The sequence below is a fragment of the Protopterus annectens genome, chromosome 7.part0, assembly GCF_019279795.1.
Source record: "Protopterus annectens isolate FY-2018-M chromosome 7.part0, PAN1.0, whole genome shotgun sequence".
In the NCBI taxonomy this organism is placed as follows: Eukaryota; Metazoa; Chordata; order Ceratodontiformes; family Protopteridae; genus Protopterus; species Protopterus annectens.
Window position 1 is genome coordinate 272219528 of NC_056739.1, and position 21442 is coordinate 272240969.

Sequence of the window (21442 nt, forward strand, 5' to 3'; positions counted from 1 at the left end):
CTCACAGGGGAGATGGCCCTGGGTCCCCCCATCTCTGCACTTTCTGCAGCACACCTCAGTCTCTCACCCCCACGGTGTCAGGTGCCAATGAATGTGCATTGCTTCAAGCCTCCTGATAGTAGCCTCTTGCCTCCTGGGTGGTGCTATTCCCAGAGTGGCATCCCCGCAGTGCCTGGTGAAGGATGGGAGGCTAACCTGCCTGCCCCAGTGCAAGATGACATGGCTGCCCTATCTCCACTCCCATGGAGGCTTGGAGAATGGGACTGCAGACCTGGCTTCCCGGGCAGCCCTCAAGTGTCCCAGTTTTGGTCCTGTAACAAAATGGTCACTTTGCTTTAATCCTCAGCTCATCCCAGTGATTTGCCAGAAAAACACACATTTTATGAGGAACAGACCATAAAAATCTGGACATTGTGCAAAGATCTGGACAGCTGAGAGGTATGCAGGATTAGCCCATATATTTAATTCTACCTCTTAACTGATCTAATGGTGAGCATCAGCCAAACCCACCCCACCTCCTCTCCAAAGAAAAATAAATCGCTTGTGGCTACAGTTTTAAGGCTAAAATTCAGTCCGTTCTTTGAGTCATTGACTGCGCGGTGTTTGTATCTCCTCTCCCCGTGTGTATGCTTTTTTGGAGGATTGTTGCCACCTTTTCGGATGCCCAAACCGGGATACTTTTTATGGAAAATTGTAACGTTGCAGGATAAATCATACTCACAGCCAGTGTAGAGGAGTAACCTTCAGTTTGATGCCATAGTATAGGCCCACTTTTACAAAATTTGAGTTGTTTCATGTCACATTGACATGTTTGACGTACACAATTTGTATTTTACGCAACTATTAGAGGAACCTTAAGCTATTTTTTTGTCATACAGCTTCAGGAAATGTGACATATTTTCAAATTTTATCGCAAGAATCGCAACTTCTCAAACATGGACCGTCCCGCGTAGAGATGGGCAGGCATTGTGTGGGGTGAAAATATTTTATTTATTTATTTTTTAATATGAGTACTGCCTGTTTTATACCAACTTCCTAAAAACATGCTGATTAAACGCAAATATAAGACACCAACACGGGCCCAGTCGCCTGCATTTTTTTTTCGCATGCGGAAAAAAAGTCTACAAAATTATCTGACAAATAAAGACGTCACCAACGTCAGCACTCCGGAGTCAAGGGACGCAAAGTGAAAGTTGCTGAGCTTCAGGAGTTCGAAAGCTGACAGCACGTAATAAAGCTTCGCATTCCCAAACTGTAATGAAGTCTTCCCTGCCTTGTCTGTCAAAAAGGATCATATGTTCGAGTAATTGTGTTGAGAAAATCCTGGATATGTCACAATGGAATGCAAAAACAATGGCTTTTCGTCGTGGGTCATGCCAGAAGTCTGTCAGCTGCAAAATCAGTTCTACTTCTTGCAAATGGAGAGCGATGTGATAGATCACCTACCTGATCAATACTCTGGCCTTTGTAACCTGGAAATAAAGTTTAATAGTCATGCAATGAAGCTCGGCGAATATGAGAGTCCTGAAGACAGGAATGTAGCTGTACTGCACTCTGATCATTGTGGGAACGTTTATGCAACTAGTGTGTTTGAAAGGTCTTGTATTTGTTACAAAACGCCTAAACTACAGAGGAACAGTGCAGACACATCACGATATTTAGGAAAAACAAACCAAAACGAAGGGTGCAAACCCAACCAAACTTCTGTCTTACTTTCAGTCAAAGACGGTGTGGGAAATGGTGACAAAATGAAAGCCACACACTATACAAATGTGGTGGTTGTTTGTAGACCTACCTGCCAGAACCCATATATTAACAGCATTTTAGGTTGTGAAGAGATAGGGGATGGTAACATCTCAGGCTGTGGTGGTGATGATGACGGTGACCATGGATTTGGTAGTGACTGCTCGTGCTCAGATGTTGATTCTGATAGTGAAAATGAACTTTGGAATTCTTTCAACAGCTGTGCTGATCCTTATAACCTGTATAACTTTACAGCACAAATGTACAGTGGACCGACTGTTGTCTCACAAGATACAGAAGTCGATCTTTTGCAGGACGAGGGAGAAGACTTGATCTGTCCTGAAGCTTTCTCGGATTCTGGTTCTTTCAGCTCTGATGATGAAAGTGATGATGAGTTTGAGGAAGATTGTTATGCTGAGAATTTGGAACTCTGGAAATATTTTGAAAATTGCAACGACCCTTACAACCCTTTCAATTTTAGAGCACAGTTTCAACCTGTTGGAAGTAAGAAAGATGCAGATGTTCACTTGAAGGAAAAAAGCACTACAAAGCTGCCTAACATCAGTTCTTACGTTACTCCATCCCACGACAGCGATGAAAGATTCGATAGCGGTTTTTCAGAAGCCACAAACGTTCTTCTGGAGGTTTTCAGAAATGCACCCACAACAAAAAACAAAAAGGTATACCCAATTTTTAAGCATGCTGCTTAGTGGAGAAAGCAACATCTAGATGTCTATCTTTCCTTGCACAGCCTACAAGTTGGAGGCAACAAGGTGCAGTTGTGTTCAGGGTATATATGTTATGATGATAGCTGGAAAATATTTTACATATCTGTTCATATAAAACGCATGTACATAGTATATATGCCACAACAACAATACTACTAAATGGGCTGCTATGGAACTGTATGCAACCCAGCTTTGAAACGAGTAATACATTTTTCAAATTAGTTGGTCTGTGCAACCAATTATCAGCTGCAGTTTTTTTTTTGTGTGTTTTCTTTCCAAAATTAACAAGATACAGACCTGCGGGGCACTTAATCTCTGAAGAACGTTTTTTTTTCTGTAGTGACATGTTATGAGTTGTGCTTTAAGCTTTTACTGCATTTTTCAACATTTGTGTCATCTTTTACTTGCTGTATTTCTTTAGTTTATCCTAATTGACAAAATAAGACAGTTCTAGCTAGACAGGGAAAGTATTGCAATGTAAGATAACAGATGTCATGTACCATTAAACAGCATATAAGCATTGGAAGAGATATTTAAACCATTGTTAAGTCACTGAGACTCTGGTAGATGAAGAAGTGGCAAATTTAAGTAAGCCCAAGCGTGGTAACCAATACTTTAAAAAAAAAAAAAAAAAAAAAAAAAATATATATGTATATATATATATATATATATATATATATATGTGTGTGTGTGTGTGTGTGTGTATTTTGATGCAGACTGTTAAAGCCACAACCATTTCACAGAATTGTTTACTTTTATAAAAGAACATCAAGACAAGAACAAAAAACTGTCTAATGGTAGCATGTGACAGTAGGTAATGGATAATGCTGCATTCATTCATGAAGATGAGACTGTCCTCCAAATATATAATGATGCAAAGTATGCAATTTAAACATGAAGGCGATATTGCCAGGGGAAAGGGTTGAGTGTTGCCAGAGTCATTTAATAGAATGTTTCTCTTTTCCCATTAGTAAACATATTAAATAAATTAACTGCTGCTGCAAAAGTAACATTTATTTTAAAATTAAGTCATGCATCTTGTAGTGACAGTCCCATTTATTTCTAAACAAACTATTCTGTTTTCCTTCTCTAGATGTGCAGTCCCAATACCAATGCTTGCCTTATAAGTGAAAAAAAAAACATGGGGTGTGCTACAGTCAGTGTATCCAGGGTATTTTATGTAAACATTATTGAAAAGTAAGAATGATCAGGCCATACTATGCTTGTTTTCTTTAAAATGAGGTAGAAAAAGGATGTGAGGTATCTGCTTTAATGGTTTATTCTAGTGAGGACTCATTAACTTCCTCAGCCACATTTGCCGTTTTATCTGTACTGTTAATATGCTCCATGTATCCTTAAATGTTGCTCAGTATAGTGTTTCCTCGTATTGCCTCTTACCATGTTCATTTTCTTGGTCATACTGTTACATTACGTATTTCTTATCTCTGTACATACTGTCCTCCTGGAATATATTTCTGCAGTTGAAATAGTCAGAGTTTTATGTCACTCACTCTTCATATATGACATGCAGCTTGAGCTTCCCAAGATTCTTGTTTGTTTATATACAGCATTCTTTTGACTTGCTAGGTCTCACTGGGCAAAAGTTTTATTTTGAGGACAGACAAGATGTAAGTGGAAGATATGACAAACAAGGTAAACATTATACAGAGAATAAACAGACAAGTGAAATATGTGAAATGTTCATTAAAGCTAGCATGACTGAGCAGGAAATTTTAACTTGTTTTCATTGTACAACTGCATGCACATTAGTTGTATAATGGGTTGGTTAGAGAAAAAGTTGAGCTGCCTCATGTCTGTAACAATGTAAGCTGTATGACTAAACCAGTGATCGCCATTCCTCTTTATGCTTCACTGATCCATACTTATTGTTTTATCTGTCTTTGGCCTAGCACTCAAGTGTGGGGTCATTTACTGCACTGTTCTAACTTGTTGATACTTGTGAACCTCTGCTTTCCTTAAAAAACAAAAAAATCTTGCTTTTTTCCCACTTTTCTGAGATTTAAAAAAGTTCAGTTACAGATTTGCTGTTCTGAACTGTTTGTAAGTTTCTTGGAGGCCATTGTTTGCTTGGGCTAAAGGGAAGTCTCTGTGTTCATCAGTGGCAGTGATAAACATTGAGCAGCCTGCCTGCCCCTGTGGGAGTGGTTACTGCCTTGAAACTGTAGTTTTATTGGCCATTTTGGGTCAATTCCAAACTCCTTGATCTCCCTCTCTTAAAACCCGATTGCCTCGTGATTTTGGCGTCTTTTCGGACTTGTTGGCTGTTGGTGAAGCACCCACCAAGAGGAGAAAACGCTGAGAGAAGAAAGGAGCCACTTTTGAGAGTTTAAGTATTTTGCTTCAGATTATTTGTTAAGTTTTTCTGCATTGCCATCTACTTTTGAGCATTTTCTGGCTTGTTAAACTTGATTTCTGTGTTGGTAACTGTATTTAGAACACAACCTAGAGCTGATTACTGAATTTCCTGCCTGCACTAATTTTAAAATCGTTTTTTTCCTTAAAACTTGCATTTTATCTGTCTCTGGCCTAGCACTCAAGTGTGGGGTCATTTACTGCACTGTTCTAACTTGTTGATTTTGTGAACCTCTGCTTTCCTTAAAAAAAAAAAAAAAAATCTTGCTTTTTTCCCACTTTTCTGAGATTTAAAAAAGTTCAGTTACAGATTTGCTGTTCTGAACTGTTTGTAAGTTTCTTGGAGGCCATTGTTTGCTTGGGCTAAAGGGAAGTCTCTGTGTTCATCAGTGGCAGTGATAAACATTGAGCAGACTGCCTGCCCCTGTGGGAGTGGTTACTGCCTTGAAAGTGTAGTTTTATTGGCCATTTTGGGTCAATTCCAAACTCCTTGATCTCCCTCTCTTAAAACCCTCTTTTGTGCGGTTTTGCGCGTTTTTGCGCATAGCGCAACATCGGCCAGCGCCACCTAATTGGGTTTAAACTATTCCTGGCTCCACAAAGTCTGCTCTTCACTTTTTCCCTTAGAACTGCTCCGTCTCTCAAATTAAACACCATATTCTCATTCTAAGGCCCCTCACTGGTCCAAATAAGTAATCTTACAAGTTAGCACTAATAAACCATAAGCACTACTTACTCTTATACTCTCTACGATTACCTTGTCCCCTATTGGTCCGTTTTAATTCAGTTCCCTATATTACTCTAGCATATCCAAAGGTCAGTCAATGGTTTCCTCTCCAGTCCAGCTGGTGAATCTGGGAATTTTGAGGCAATGTTACAACTGTCTCATGTACACAGACAACCCTCTCCTCCTCCAAACAGGTTCAAATATATGTGAGAGATGCAACCATATAGCCAAACTGGAGGCTGAGCTCTCTCATCTCAAAACTGGTGTAACCTGTCAGGAGGAGAAGGTAACCTCACACAACACAATTCCAGTATCACATAGTCCCACCACAACAGCGAACCAAACACATAAAAACACAAAAACATACTCAGAGGCTCTAAATAAAAATCTACCTAAGCAACAGAGACCTCCAAAGCAGACATCCAAGCAAACGCTACCCCAAAACAAAACACGTACAACACATAGCGTTACAAAGTCAGTGTGCCAAGCAGTCACAGCCCTTAAGGCTGAATAACACACCTAATACTCTTGTAATAGGTGACTCTATTGTCAGACACACTGACGTCCCGCTCACCAGGCTGAATAAAGAGAAGGTCACAGTGAGCTGCCTGTCGAGCGCTAGGATCCGTCACATAACGCAAGCACTCAGGTCACTCCAAAGCAAATACAAATATGACTCAGTCATTGTACATGCTGGCATGAATGACCTGAGACGTACCTCCCTCGACTACATGAAAAGAGACATAGAGGAGCTCTCTGATCATGTAGCCCAGGCCGGTATGACCCTGACCTTGAGCAGCACCTTACCCTTACCTAGAATGATGCCACAGTATAAAGACAAAATGATCGATTTTAACAAAGGGGATCCAGTGTCCGTCAGCCTGGGATGACATGCTCAACAAGCCACGTTGCTTCGCTAGGGACGGCTTGCACCTGTCACCCCTGGGCTTTCGGATATTGGCAAAGGCTCTTGCCACCCCCAAAGTGCCTTTATTAGGCAAGGCTCAAAAGTCAAACCCACCTCCATAGACAGCACAAGGAACAAGAAACTAGGGGTAATGCTGCTAAATGCCAGAAGTCTTAATCTCAAGATGCATGCACTCGAAGCTCTCCTCAGTATGGAGAACATCGATATCTGTGCAGTGACAGAAACCTGGTTCAAGGCTCAAGAGAGCACCCCAGCACTACCAGGTTATACCTCATATCATGCTTTTCGGCCCCCAAACCCGGATCGAACCACAAAAGGAGGGGGAGTTTCCATATTTATCAAGGATATCCACACCTCCAGGTTAGTGGCATTGCACGAAGTATCGGAGACCATCCGTGTGCAACTGACAGTGGGCAAGACTGCTTTTCAGTTTATAGCATCCTACAGACCACCCTCTCAAAGTCAGGAATCCCACTCGGCTTTCCTGAAAACATTGGAGAACATGAAGATCTCTCCAAACACCATTATATTGGGCGACTTCAACTACTCAAACATAGACTGGGAGCATTACTCAAGCCCCAGCACCTTAGCCCAAAGGTTCCTGGAATTTATAAACTCAAATGCAATGGAACAACTAGTCACCACTCCCACAAGAGGGAAAAACATACTAGACCTGATCATTACCAACATGGGGACTCTATGCTCCATACCAGAAGTATATCCCTCATTGGTAAGATCAGACCATAAATTAATTTCACTGGATATCCACATCCCGACCCCACCCCCAGCCCAGAAAACCACAGTGAAAAACTTCTCAAAAGCGAACTTCACACTTCTCAAAACCGAAGTGGAATCCTTCAAGGCCCCAGGGCCAGAACTGCAGAATCCTATATAAACGCATTCTACGGACATCTCCAGGAATGCATGGATCATGCTATCCCAAACAAAATCAAGACCCAATCATCCAAAGGCAGGCGCCCAGTCTGGTGGACCCCAGCCATAAATAAACTGTACAACAGAAGGAGGAAGCTACTACATGATAGAGCAAAATCCCTAAAAGGGAAGGCATCTCTGATCAGTACTAGCAAAAAATTACGATCCCTCATAAAATCCTCCAAGGCCAGCTTCGAGAGAAAAATTGCACAGGACACTAAAGACAATCATAAGGCTTTTTTCAGTTATGTTAGGAACCTGGGATGCAACTCCCAGACTTGTTCTGAGTTGATTCTAAACGACAAAAAATACACTGAACCCACAGACATCGCCAATATCCTGGCAGACAGGTTCAGTGCAAACTTCTCCACCCCCCCCCCAAAAGAGCAAGTATCTATCCCGGCAGAGTGCAGCCTCCCAAACATCTCTGATGCTCAGGTAAAGGCCGCCCTCTCCAAAGCAAAAAACACTGCTTCCATGGGACCAGATGGCGTCCCGGGTTGCGTCCTACATGAACTCCATGAAGAACTAATCCCTCAAGTAAAACTGCTGTACAATCTCAGCCTCACTACGGGATATGTGCCCAAAGAATGGCGTACAGCAACAGTGGTCCCACTCCACAAAGGTGGCGCCTCTGCGGACCCTGGAAACTATCGCCCCATAAGCCTGACTAGCCTAGTCTGCAAGGCTATGGAGAGGATCATCATGGAACTCATAAACAAAGACATTGGGGACCTACAGACACTAGATCCTACCCAATTTGGCTTCGTCAAGGGCAGATCCTGCCTTTTGAACCTGGTTGACTTCTTCGAAACAGTCACCAAGGCCATAGATGAAGGGAAGGCAGTCCACACAGCCTATCTGGACCTCGCAAAGGCATTTGACACAATACCCCACTCGGGCATCATAGATAAGCTATCCAGCCTAAATATAAACCCCTATGTCAAAAGATGGGTCGCAAACTGGCTCAAAGACAGAACCCACAGAGTCAGAGTTGCTGGAGCCATGTCAGACTCAAAACTGGTCACAAGTGGCGTCCCACAAGGTTCTGTCCTGGGACCTCTCTTGTTCGGTATTTACTTTTCTGAGGTACAGGCCAACGTGGGAGGACTATGGCTCACCAAGTTCGCAGATGACTGCAAACTGGGCGCCATAATCGACTCTCCAGCTGACACAAACATCCTTCAAAAAGGTCTCGCAGAGACGGATAACTGGTGCCAGAGCCATGGTCTAAAGCTAAATGCCAAAAGTGTATAGTCATACCCTTTGGCAAAAACAATGTGCCCACAAATTACCACATAGGTGGTAACCCATTAAGTACAGAGAAAGTAATTAGGGATCTGGGGACCCAAGTTGATAGCAATCTCTCCTTTGACAACCACATTGCCAAAGTGGTTAGAAAGACCTTCTACATAGCCCACCTCATCATGAAAGGATTCACATCTAGATCAAGAGAGGTAATCGTGCCCCTTTATTCATCCCTCATCAGGCCCATCATAGAATACAATGCCCCCTTTGGGTTGTACCTTACCCGACACCTGCAGCAATTAGAAAGACCCCAAAAGTACCTCACCAGGAGGATCAAGGGACTCAAACAGATGCCATATGCTGCTCGGTTAAAAAAACTCCAGCTCTACTCAGTTGCATACTGCCTACTTCGAGGCGATCTATGCCTGACATATAAAGCTATGTCCAACCCAGAATTAATGGACATGCTCCACCTCAGTAAATCTAAATCCCTTAGAGCCACGCGCTCGAGGGACTTGAACCTCAGCACAGAAATAAATAGAACATGCTGGAGGGACAGATTCATAACCCAGAGGCTCCCTTCACTCTGGAATAGAATTCCAATTCATGTTAGGCAGAGCACCTCACTGACTCTCTTCAAGAAGAATCTTGATGAGTGGATGGGGGATCGTAGGTTTGTCCTGGGGATTACTTCCGTGTCACTATTAGACAGAGGCACAGTAAACTAAACTTTAAAAAGGGCACAGTATACTCAAATCAAGGGGTGGCGTAAGCCAAACACAATCGGGCTAGGCTTATAAATGCCCCAGGGCAGATAGCCTAGTATGAACCTATGAAAAGAGTGCAGCATTTTAAAAGTTTAGAACAAGCCACCTGTAACAGTTTAAAAAGGTAAGGGCAGTAAAACTAGAGACTTCTTATCATTATATTCTGCTTTATTTCGGTTACTAAGTCATGATCTCTTCTCAGCATGGCAATCTTTGTTCCGCTTCTGTTGTAAAGTCTTTACCCAGAATGCAGTTCTAGGGCATTTAACAGTAAATTGAGGAACCTAATACTAAGCATAAATATTAGTATTAGAAAATATGATAGATAAATTGTACCGCATCTTTCATGATTATGCAGTATATTATTCAGAAACACTATCATTAAGTTTTTCAAAAGTAATATATATCCGAGTAGTAGAAAAATATTGAGGTGTGGCTATGGTGTTCAAGCCTCTTGAAGGCTTGTAGGTCATAAACCTGAGAAATGAACCCAGGAACTGTCTTGAAGGGAAGAGCAGGAGGAGGAGGAAGAAACAGCATGAAAATGACACAATTAGAAGACGGCACATTAATGCTACAGTGTCACAAGACTTGGTTCTTGTGTCTGGCTCCCTGCCCAGTTGCCTTTTATGTAAACTCTGAATGCCATCATAGAGTTTTTCTGGGTTTTTCTCCATGGTCTTCAGTTTCCTCCCACACATCAAAGGCAAGCCAGTAGGTTAACTAGTATTCCCCAGAAATACCCATAGATGTATGTTCATATGAGTTTGTATGGGCCAGGGCATGTCCTGGGACTGGACTGGCATCAAGTCCCAGACTGGTTCATTGTCTTATGCCTATTGCTAGCAGGGATATTCTCCGTCTCCCTATGACCTTGAAGAGGATAAAGCTTATTAGGGGAAATTAATGACAGTGTCAGGAATTGCTGGAATAAATTAGAATGTAGTAGGGAGTAACTTTGAAGAGGTAGGGAAATTTCATAAAACGTCACTCATCAGCAGATATTTTGCTCATCTAGCACAGTATGTAGCTACAGATGACTTCCAAGTCATATAGTAAAGTCTATATTTCTTTGAGTTATGCTATTTCTACATAATAGCACTTGACAGCTTTGTGATTTTTAGTTTCATTTTGAGGTTATGCTGAGAAGATTTCTGAATTTCAGGAAGGAGTGCATTCATAGCAGGAGTACAAGATCTGTTAAGATCTTGCAATCCGTTTTGAGATTGGACCTAGATAACAAGAATATTTTTGCACATCTCAGTGCCAGGTGTGTGTTTCTGCAGAACTCTGTATATCATCAAAAGGGCTGTGCTTAGCTTAATGACCCCAGGATTCCTTGAAAAATATATCCAAAGTCTGTGGCAGGGAACACAGATGCGACTTACTAACCATGCCAGCCATTAAGCTAGTCTTAATAATGTATGCAGAGTCAAGTCTGAAAAAATCTTTCTGTAAAAGAAGAGAAAGTATGGCACCCTGCTAGGAATATAATGCCATCACATTGACCCTATCTGTCAGCAGGTAGGCCTTTAAAGAAGGTATTTCATGAGACTGTGCAGAAAACAAGTTGCTTGTGACTGATACTGTTGGTGTTGTTCACTTGACTGGAATATTTCATGCTTTAAAGATCAAGTTCAAATCAGCAGAAATAATAGAAAGAGTTGCTGTTTTCCCGATTGTATCTTTGTGCTTGTGATCACAAAGTTGTTGTAGAAGGAAACTTTTTTTTTGTCAGCCTTTCACCAAATATTTAACTTTTAAAAGTTCTGTAAATGCTGGAAACTGGATTCCATTTGGTGTACTTTTTCAATTAGTATGTCCATCGGGATGTGGTGACATCATTATGGAAGTACTCCTTAATTATTTAATCGAATAATTGCCAAATAGTTACAAGTTATTAGCTATCTGCCAAACTGTTAATGAAATTAATAGTATGGCAGAAAACCATCTGCCAAACAGTTAATTAAATTAATGGTATGGCAGAAAACTAACTGGTTTGCTATTATTTAACAGATTGTAGTCCCCTGCCGTTTTGCATGTTTAAGGGCATTGATCAGGGTGTTGACCATTGACAGAAAATTTAGCTGCTTTCTGTATGACCACCAAAAGGCATCATCAAAATGATCTGAGCATTCCCTTCAAGAGAATGTGATGACAGGCATTCAAGTTAAATATTAGGTCAAAGGATGATAAAAAGTTTCCTTCTCCAATGAATTAGTGATTGCAAGCAAAAGATGCAATCAAAACAATGCTAAGTCCTCCTTTATCTTGTGAGATGTAAACACTCCAAAGCCTCTTTCCCCCTGACCCACTGCTTGGGAGGCACCATTCAGAAATAAGTGGCTCCCTTCCTAGAAGTTTGGGGTCTCTTCTAAGGTCTTTGTTTATATTCTAGTAAAGTAACTTTGCTTGCTTTCACTTTTACTTCCAATGCTTGTGTTTCTAAGATTATTATAGGAAATGTATTCAGTCCGGGTTCTTGTCTTTTGGAAAAGAAGTCAGGCCTTACCTATATTAACCATGATCCTAAGAATCTCAGTAGTTACACTTACATGAGTGCTGTCTTTAATCTGCAGTGTCTTTACCAAGACAAACTGTTGTTGAAGGGCCAGTAGGATAGTAAAGAATTCTTTGGCTTCATCAAAATGGAGCAGTGGCAAATGGTGTCCAGTTCACTACCGAAAGTTCAAGTTTGAAGTCATACAGGGAGAACTTGTAGAGGACTCTAGTAGTGAGAATTCTAGGTGGTACCTCTAGGGATTTCGTTCTTCCAAACTTCAAGAGTTATGATTAGAACTTTGAACATAACAAAGTTGTTATATGTGTGGGAAATGTTTGTCAAGAAATTTTCCCCAAGTGTGGAACTAAGAATAGTTTGAAATGTGAATCTTAACATCTGTTTAGAGGCATATAACTACTTGGTTATGATTTAGGAGATAGGATCGTAATTCTTTGTTTTGCATGCGGCTTTACCTGGTTCATCTACTGTTAGTTATAGAGAGACAGAGAAAGAGAGAAGGTGTAGGAGTTTCAAGTTAGGGCTGACACAGAAGTTGTAGTATATGGAGATTTAAATACATTAGTGCCCACCAAGACAGAGAAAAAGAGTACAAAAAGAAGAGAATCTGCTAGAGCACTAAGTATGTCACAGCTCTGAAAGTTGTGATATGCATAGTGCCTCCTAACAGACCATGGCCAGAAGCAAGATGTATTTGATTCAGTGACAGCTTTAAAAGATGTAATGCTTTTTGTGCTGCCACAAAAATTATATATATAGCAGCTTAAAGTCACTACAGCTTTTTGAGCTGTTTAAGCTTTTCTCCTATGTTCTGTGATGACTACTGTTTATGCTTTACAGTGAGAGTAGAGTTCAACAGTATTAAAATATGCTTAACAAACTTTATTAATCATGTTTCTTACATCAGAGTGGTGTTTAACAAAGTTGTCTTCACCCCAGAGTTGGAGCATATTTGCAGCACAGTATGAACTACAGTGATAATAATAGTAATAATAATCACACTGATGAGACTTGTGTTATCTGGGTAAGCCACAGAGTTAAGTAGCAAAGATTATTTCTTCAGATGATAAAGATGCACACAAGAATCATATGGGGTAAAGTTGCTGAGTGTGCCAGCTGTCCCTGAATTGCTCTTGTATGTTAGATCATAAATGTTTAGATGTATTTCTGCCCACATTGTGAGGAGGAGATTGCTTTCATGTGCACTGGTTTTTGTAATCACAGCTCTTCTGAAGAGGTAAGAAAGTTAGATGAGCTGCACAGTAATGAGAAGATACTCTATATATTAGTAGGCAGCTAACGCAGTGTGGCAGGAATACTCTGTTAGCTGATTGTCTCATAACCTTCTTGATGTGCAGTCATGCAGAAAAGAAGGTGGGGAAAACACCCCTTCTTGTGATTATCATTGGACAGCCCATCAGATGTTCAGAGACAACAGAAACAGGTAAGCAAATAAAGCTGTCGGTAACAGTGCCTAGTTTCTCAACAAAAGTGATGTGACTCATTAACCTTTGCCTAGGATCTTGCACAGCCTTGATTGCCTTTCACTGAACTGTTTTTGCCCTTTGCCCTCATGATGATTACAACTCCCAAGCAAGTGACAATGGGGATGCCTTTTTAAGTGCACCTTAGCATCTTATCTGCTCTGTTTACAATCTTGGCATATTGGATGGCTGCCTGTATTTAATTTAGCTTTCAGTCTGAGTAATAATACAGCTGCCTTATTAAGATTACTTAAACACAAAGGAAACAGCACAGAAAATATTTCCTTGTAGAGTTATGTGGAATATGCTCATGATATACTTCCACTATGATCCGTTGAATTACAGCTCAGCAAGGAGTCAACTTGCTGACTCGCTGGTTCCACTGCAAACAAAAACTGGCAGAAGCTATATGTGAGTTAAGCCTCTTAATCCCTGTCCATCACATATTATCGGTAGGCAGCAGATGGATTTTGCAAACAGTACTTGCAGCCTGCAAGTCAGTTTTGATCACATAAAAGTATATATACTCTTGCAGTTACAAACAAAATGAATATCACTATGTCCTGCACAGCACAGTGGAGTTAAGCTAATAGGTGCTTTTGAGAGCACAAATACCATGACAGCTGCCTGGATGACAGAACCCTTGAAGGGCTCTCATCCTGGGAAATCTGACAGATTCCTAATGAACAAATGTGATCATATCTGATTGTGGAGGGCTTGGTGGTCTGCAGGCAGAGAAGGAAAACATATAGAAAAACATTCAGCTTAAATGTGCCCTTCTTCAGTCTGCCTGAATACATACATGGGCAGTTATATGCATCTCGTCACTACAAGACATTACTCATGGGGAAATGACTAAAGAAAATTATGCTGTCTATATATTTGATAACTGCAAGGAGTTATCACCCAAGAAAAATGGTCCCTCTGTTTTGCCACTTTGCTGAAGACAATTAGGAGTTCACTGACCAATGTAAAGATAACAGCCCGCAGGGCATACATTATAGTGTTAAAATAAGAAATAGACCACTGATGAGGAGAATGAAGGATGCTGACCCGAAAGATGGAAGAAAAAAAAAAACTTCTAAGAAATTGATCACTGAGAACCAGCAGAGAAAAGCTAGGGTACCAGAAGCACATGCATTTATTTCTTTACTGGGTAGATGAGTAGTGAGAGAGAGGATGCACAATTAGTAGAGATATATTTATTGCTTTTTTCTATCATTTTCACATTGTGTGTGTGAGCAGGGGCTGGAATAGATCAGTATTATTCTGGAAGAAAGAGGAGGCCATAGAATTGCTTTGCTGTAGACATTTGCATGTAGCATATATTTGTGTGTTAAGGGGTCATAGGCAAAAACCTTCCTGGGTTCATCCTGACTTTTAGTTAGTGCATGAACTGTCTCAGCAGTAATTCAGTTTGTTTGCCTGGTGTAGCTTTATGGATGAAATCATTATGACAAATTGTAAAATATAATGGTAGTTCCCTAATACTTCGACACTGATTTCCACATAGCCAGTAATAAAATGTGAAAGACTGCTTCTTATTTTAAGTTAGGGGAATGGCATGTCCATAATATTCCAACAAATTATTCCACTCAGTGGTTGTTGGTTACTTGTAGAATCATTTTTTTTCTTGTTTTCACTTTAGTCAGCCTGCTACATTTTGTCTTTCAACATTTAATTTACTGACTTACTAAAAGTCTGAGTTTATGGACCTTCATGCACTGCTGCATATTTTTTTCTTGCATCACAGTCCATTGCAGCTTTTTATAAGTAGGCTAGATGGATCACCCAAGACGTCTTCATGTGGAACAGGGCTAGTTTTCTGTGGCTTTCTGAAATGGACTATTTTATCTCCAGGGATTACTAACAAACTCTTTTATTTCAAAAATTGGTAAATGTATAGGTGAGTTTGACAATCCTTTTTAGCCATGATCCAGGTTTGAGACATGAAGAACAACAAGTACAAAACTGGATGTGCTTTACGAGTCTTTAAGAGGTCAGTACTGTTGAACAGCTGGTATTCACTTTGCCATTTCAGTGCATTAAGAGAGACATGTTGACTAATTCACTCTGTGCTGTAGAGGAAGTACACACAAAGTGTGCAACGAGTTGAAATCCATGAGTGATATTTAACAGAAAAATGCCGAAAATAATTTAATTTACAAACTAAGTTCTTTACCTATAGTTTTTGGGGTTTTGTTAAAATAGCTTAACCTGACTTCAGTTTGCATTTTTACACTTACCACAGATTATGTACAGTAATATTATCTTTGAGTGGTGACTTGTGAAAGTGTTGGTCATAAATATGACATGTCTTCGGAATCTTAATTTGTGTTTCTGGGCTATTACAACAATCTTAACAAAAGTTTTCAAATATTTTTGAAAAGAAAATATATGAAACTGTATTAGCAGTGGAAGAAACTGAAATGACAGTACACCATGTGGACATTTCACATCAAAGGTCTACAGACCATTGAAAGTGCAGTGTTTACATAGTACACTTTGGGGGGGAACTAAGAGTATTCAGCATTTTCTCTTCCAAGTAGCTATATTTGTTTAAGAGAAAATAGATGTGGAGCTTGACATAATTCCTGAAGTATGTATGTTCTATCTTTTCCAGGTGACCTTCAGTGATGACATCACTGAATATTATATAAACAGCCAAGAGGATCGGAAAGGCCCTTGGGAAGAGTTTGCACGAGACAGATGCAGATTCCAAAAGCGAGTGAAAGAAGTGGAATATAGTATCAGTTACTGCTTCACACCAGAGCACAGATGGAGAGCCTTACAGAGACTGCTGTCTGATATGAGCGTATAGACCTGTCATGTTTAGATTCTAGAAGATGGGTCTTGTAAGCACTGAATTTGGGTAACCTGAAGTTTAGCCAGGGCTTTAATGTGATAACATCCTGCTAGATCAAGAAATTATGGGAAGGATGTGTTTTGAAACTTAGTTTGTGTTAACAGTGCCATAGAATTTAAAATATTAAAGATAAAAATATAATTCTGCTGATCAATGCACCATTTTTCAGACTTGCCCAAAGATATTTAATTTCTGGATGAAAGCATTTGTGGAGCAGGATGAAAGGTAACTTTGTATTAGATTTCAAGACTCTGTGTCATTATTCTGTTTACTTCAGTTTTAATGTGAACTACAGAACCCTTACAATTTGAGTTTATAGCCCTTCCAGATTATTATGTTTATCATGGCTGGTAAATTATGGTCCATGAAATTGTTTACTATAGCCTGTCATCAATCCATGTAATGATTTCCATATTTAAAAAAATGATACCATAGTCTGGAAGCTTTAAAATGCCAGTTGAAGCAACACCTGATAGATAAATGACTCTGTACTTGCACCACCCCTGGTTAAACTGGTACTAATACAGCTGCATGAATTTATGCCATAACTCCCTGCTGCACAAAACTTAATTTACTATTAGCACAACCCTCCTTATCATTTTATCTCATTTATCTTCCTTGTGCCACCTTCATTTTTTGGGCTGCAGTTATCTTTTCATATCCTAGATTTTGAACAAGTGTTTATACTAACAAATATGCACACTGATGATATTGCACTTATAGATACCTCCGTGTGTTTTAAAAAATATATTCATATACAACCCATGTAACTGTTTTTAAATGATGAAACTGATGTCAGCAATGTCTGAATAATGGATCTTTTACCCACAAATGAAACCAACCACAGTGATGAAACAATGCTATTGATGTCCACTATGTCTGTATAATAGACATTTTCTCTCCCGGCCTCCACTGAAAAAGGGCACTGCTCAGGCAAACTTTCCCAGTAAACAAATACAAATAAATAAATAAATACATTTTGATTTTAGACTCCAGTTCATTTTCTTAAATTGTGCAACTAAACTTAGGATCACATTTTCAAAGGTGCACTACATATTTGCATTTATGTTGTATAGAAGTCATAAAAACAATTTCAGTGACTAATCTGACAGCAGCATTCACAGGCTAAATTTGGAAAAAAAACTCTTTGGAATTCAGTTTCTTATCATGTGACTTATTTCCCTGTCAAAATTTTCTTCTTTGCTACTTTTTTCATTGAATAATTTTGTGTAATTCCGCCTCTTGTCCATAATGTTTCCACCTAAGCATTTTCATTTTAACCTGTCTGCATTGCTCTTTACAGCTCTTGCTTGACAGCATCACATGAGAGGTAGAGAACTGAGGAGACATAATTTAGATCAGAGGCTGCCTCATGCTGTTATTGCAGATGACATGAGTAAATGTAGAAGGCTGAAATGTTACAGCAATTGTTAATTCTTGCAGAATGCATTCTAATCAGTTGCTTATTAATCAATTACAAGATAATGCCTGATAAATAAAAATGTGAATGTGTGCAACTGACTTTGCCTGTAATCAGATTTGGCAGTATCCATTTTTCCTTTACTGTTTTACTTCATTAGTAATGGCACTGTAGAGATCTTATTTTTGGATGACATGTTAAACTGAGGCCCCATATGCCAGAGTTGGTGGTAACTCGGGTAGATGTAATATATTCCCCTTGGCACATACCAAAAACAGTAGGAGAATTTCCCTGGTGCCTTGTCTAAATTTCTTCTAGTTCATATGAATACCATCTTGGGTTTCTTATGAAAAGAGGCTATTGGCTTAGTTGGACTAACACAGTCAAAAAAGTGTAAATAAATAAATTAAATCTCTAGGCAGGGAAAATGTTACCGTAAATAGGTAGAATCTTCTTAATATGATTTGGGGGGGGGAGGGGGCATAAGAGGAAGTGGACTTCATTTCAGACATTTTCTAGCCAATGTAAACAGTAAGAATAAACACCAGTTCTCATTTTTAATATTTTATATTCATAAGTTCATAGGTAGGTACTAGGCTATCGGCCCAAGGGCCTAAGTAAGCCTAGCCAACAAGGTTCCCTGGCTTACGCCACCCAAGAAAGTTAATTTCCTGTGCCCCAGCAGAGCCACAGAAGTGATCCCCAGGGTGTATTTCCTATTTCCCATCCATTCATCAAGATTTTTCTTGAAGAGTGCTAATGAGGAACTTTGCTTGACATAGATGGGTAGCTTGTTCCAGAGTATAGGAAGACTATGGGACAGGAATCTATCCATCCAGCATGTCCTGTTTATTGTGGTGACAAGGTTTAGGCCCCTAGACCATGTAGCTCAGAGGGATTGGGGTTTCTTTAGGTGTAGCATGTCCAACAGCTCTGGGTTTAACATAGCTTTATATGTTAGGCAGATATCTCCTCAGAGTAGGAGATATGCTACAGAGTAAAGCTGGAGTTTTTTGAGACGGTCAGTGTAGGGCATCTGTTTGAGGCCAGTAATCCTCTTTGTGAGGTACTTCTGTGGCCTTTCCAGATGCTGTAGATGTCTTGTGAGATACATTCCAAAAGGGGCGTTGTACTCTATAATGGGTCTAAGGAGTGCCAAGTAGAGAGGAACAATGACCTCTTTTTTCCTGGATGAGAACCCTTTTGTGATAAGGTGTGCCACATAGAATGATTTCCTGACTACTATGGTGATGTGATTATCAAAGGAGAGACTTCTGTCCACCTGGGTCCCAGGGTCTCTTATCACACATTTGGAGTTAAGTAGACTGTATGTGGTAGTTCATAGGTGCAGAGTTTTTACCAAAGGGGATGACAATGCACTTTTTGGCATTGAGCTTGAGGCCATGCCTCTGACACCAGGCATCTGTCTCAGTGAGGCCCTTCTGTAGGATGTCCACATCATTTGGGGACTCGACTGTGGCTCCTAGATTGCAGTCATCTGTGAACTTCATTAGCCAGAGGCCTTCTGTGTTAGCCTGTACTTCAGAGAAATAGATACCAAACAGGAGAGGTCCCAGGACTGAACCCTGTGGTACTCCACTTGTCACTGGTTGGAAGTCAGATTTGGAGTCTGCAACCTTTACAGTGTGGGTTCTGTCTGTGAGTCAGTTGGCAACCCATCCTGTGATGTAGGGATTTATACCTAGTTTAGTGAGTTTAGCTATAATTGCAGAATGGGGGATGGTGTTGAAAGCCTTGGCGATGTCAAGATAGGCTGTGTGAACCACCTTACTCTCGTCTATGGCTTTGGTGACTGCCTCAAGGAAGTCAATCTGGTTCAGAAGGCATGATCTGCCTTTCACAAACCCGAACTGGGTTGGGTCCAGAGTTTGGAGGTTACCGATGTCTTTGTTTATGAGTTGCATGATGATACATTTCATGGCCTTGCAGACCAACCTCGTCAGGCTAATAGGGTGATAGTTCCCAGGATCCCCTTTGTGGAGTGAGATAACTGTTGCTGTGCACCATTCAGTGGGCACAAAGCCTGACGTGAGACTATGATTGAACATGGTGCTTAGGTGTGGAACCAGTTCGTTCTGAAGTTTGTGTAAAACACAGCCTGGGATGTTGTTCGGTCCCATGGATGAAGTTTTTGGTTTTAGAGAGTGCAGCTTTTACCTCCATAGATGTGATTACAGGGACTGTGCATTCTTCCTGTATAGATCTGGGCCCTTTAGGGGGGTGAGAGGGGGTAAAGTTAGCACTGAACCTATCTGCCAGGATGTTGGCAATATCAGTTGGTTCTGTAATTTTTGTGCCGTTGTGCTGTAACTCAGAGCAGATCTGGGTGTTGCCATTGAGATTCTTGATGTAGCTATAGAATGCTTTATGGTTGCCCTTAGAATCAGTGGCAATTTTGTTTTCATAGCTAGCTTTGGAGGATCTTATAAGGGATCTCAGCTTCTTACTGAGGCTAACCAGGGAGCTCCTCCACTCATGGGATTTTACTCTCTTTTGCAACAGTTTCTTCCTTCTGTTGTAGAATTTGTTTATGGCAGGGGACCACCAGATTGGCTTCCTTTTTTTTTGGAAGATAGCATCTTGGTTCTGTTTGGGATAGCACGATCCATGCACTCATGCAAGTGCTTATAGAGTGCATTTGTGTAGGATTCAGCAGTCATGACTGTATTGCCCATCTGCATGGGTGTCATGAAGTTCACCACTTCTGTCTTAAGCAGCATGAAGTTGGCTTTGGAGAAATTTTTTACCATGGTTTCCTTAATGGTGGGTGGGGGCGGGATGCAGATATCTAGGGTGATTAGCTTATGGTTGGATCTGACCTACAAGGAGTTGACTTCAGGTGTGGAACATCAGTCACTCATGTTGGTAATGACTAGGTCTAGGATATTGTTGCCCCTGGTGGGGGTGTGGATAAGTTGATCCAGGGCATTGGAATTTATGAATTCCAGAAAGCGTTGATTGAAGGAGTTCGTACATGAGTAGTTTTCCCAGTTAATGATGGGGTAGTTGAAATCACCCATTATTAGGGTGTTTGGTTGAACCTTAATATTTTCCAGTATATCAAGAAAAGAGGAGTGGGAATCCTGGGGCATGGTGGGGGATCTGTAGCAAGCTACAATTTGGATTGCAGTTTTTCCCAGAGTTAGTTGCACTTGGATAACCTCTGATGCATTTTGCTGCGCAACTAGCCTGGAGGTGTGGATATCCTTAATGAATATGGACACACCTCTGCCTTTGGTGTTCTGGTCCAGGTTAGATGGCCGGAAAATGTGGTATGAGTTATAGCCTGGTAATGCAGGGTTGCTCTCTAGAGCCTTGAACCAGGTCTCAGTCACTGCACAGATATTGATGTTCTCCATTTTAAGGAGTGCCTCGAGTGAGTGCATTTTGAGATTTAGACTTCTAGCATTGAGTAGCATTACCCTCAGTTTTTGCTTGCCTGTTCCTGTTACGGTGGTGAAATTGTCATTTGAACCTTGCTTGAAAAAGGCTTTATAGGGGCGGCAAGACCCTTAGCCAGTATCCGGAATCCCAGGGGTGACAGGTGCAGGCCATCTCTGGCAAAGTATTGTGGTCTGTCGACCATGTCGTCCCAGGCAGACAGATACTGGATCCTCTTAGAATGACACCAGAAGCTTAGCCAATTGTTGAAGTCAATCATTTTGTCCTTGTACTGTGGTATT

At 40.6% G+C, this 21442-nt stretch overlaps 1 protein-coding gene across 1 annotated transcript; it reads left to right on the forward strand.

Moving 5' to 3' along the window:
• The first annotated feature begins 866 nt into the window (after positions 1-866).
• Positions 867-17296, forward strand: PPP1R15B (protein phosphatase 1 regulatory subunit 15B). Its single transcript, XM_044076751.1, has 2 exons — positions 867-2423; positions 16076-17296. The coding sequence occupies exons 1-2, from the start codon at positions 1338-1340 to the stop codon at positions 16271-16273; spliced, it is 1284 nt and encodes a 427-aa protein (XP_043932686.1). The 5' UTR covers positions 867-1337; the 3' UTR covers positions 16274-17296.
• Positions 17297-21442: the final 4146 nt, after the last annotated feature.

Coding starts and splice junctions, on each gene's coding strand:
- PPP1R15B (XM_044076751.1), top strand. CDS start 1,338: ATGGAATGCAAAAACAATGGCTTTTCGTCGTGGGTCATGCCAGAAGTC. Junction 2,424..16,075: donor CCACAACAAAAAACAAAAAG/GTATACCCAATT, acceptor TATCTTTTCCAG/GTGACCTTCAGTGATGACAT.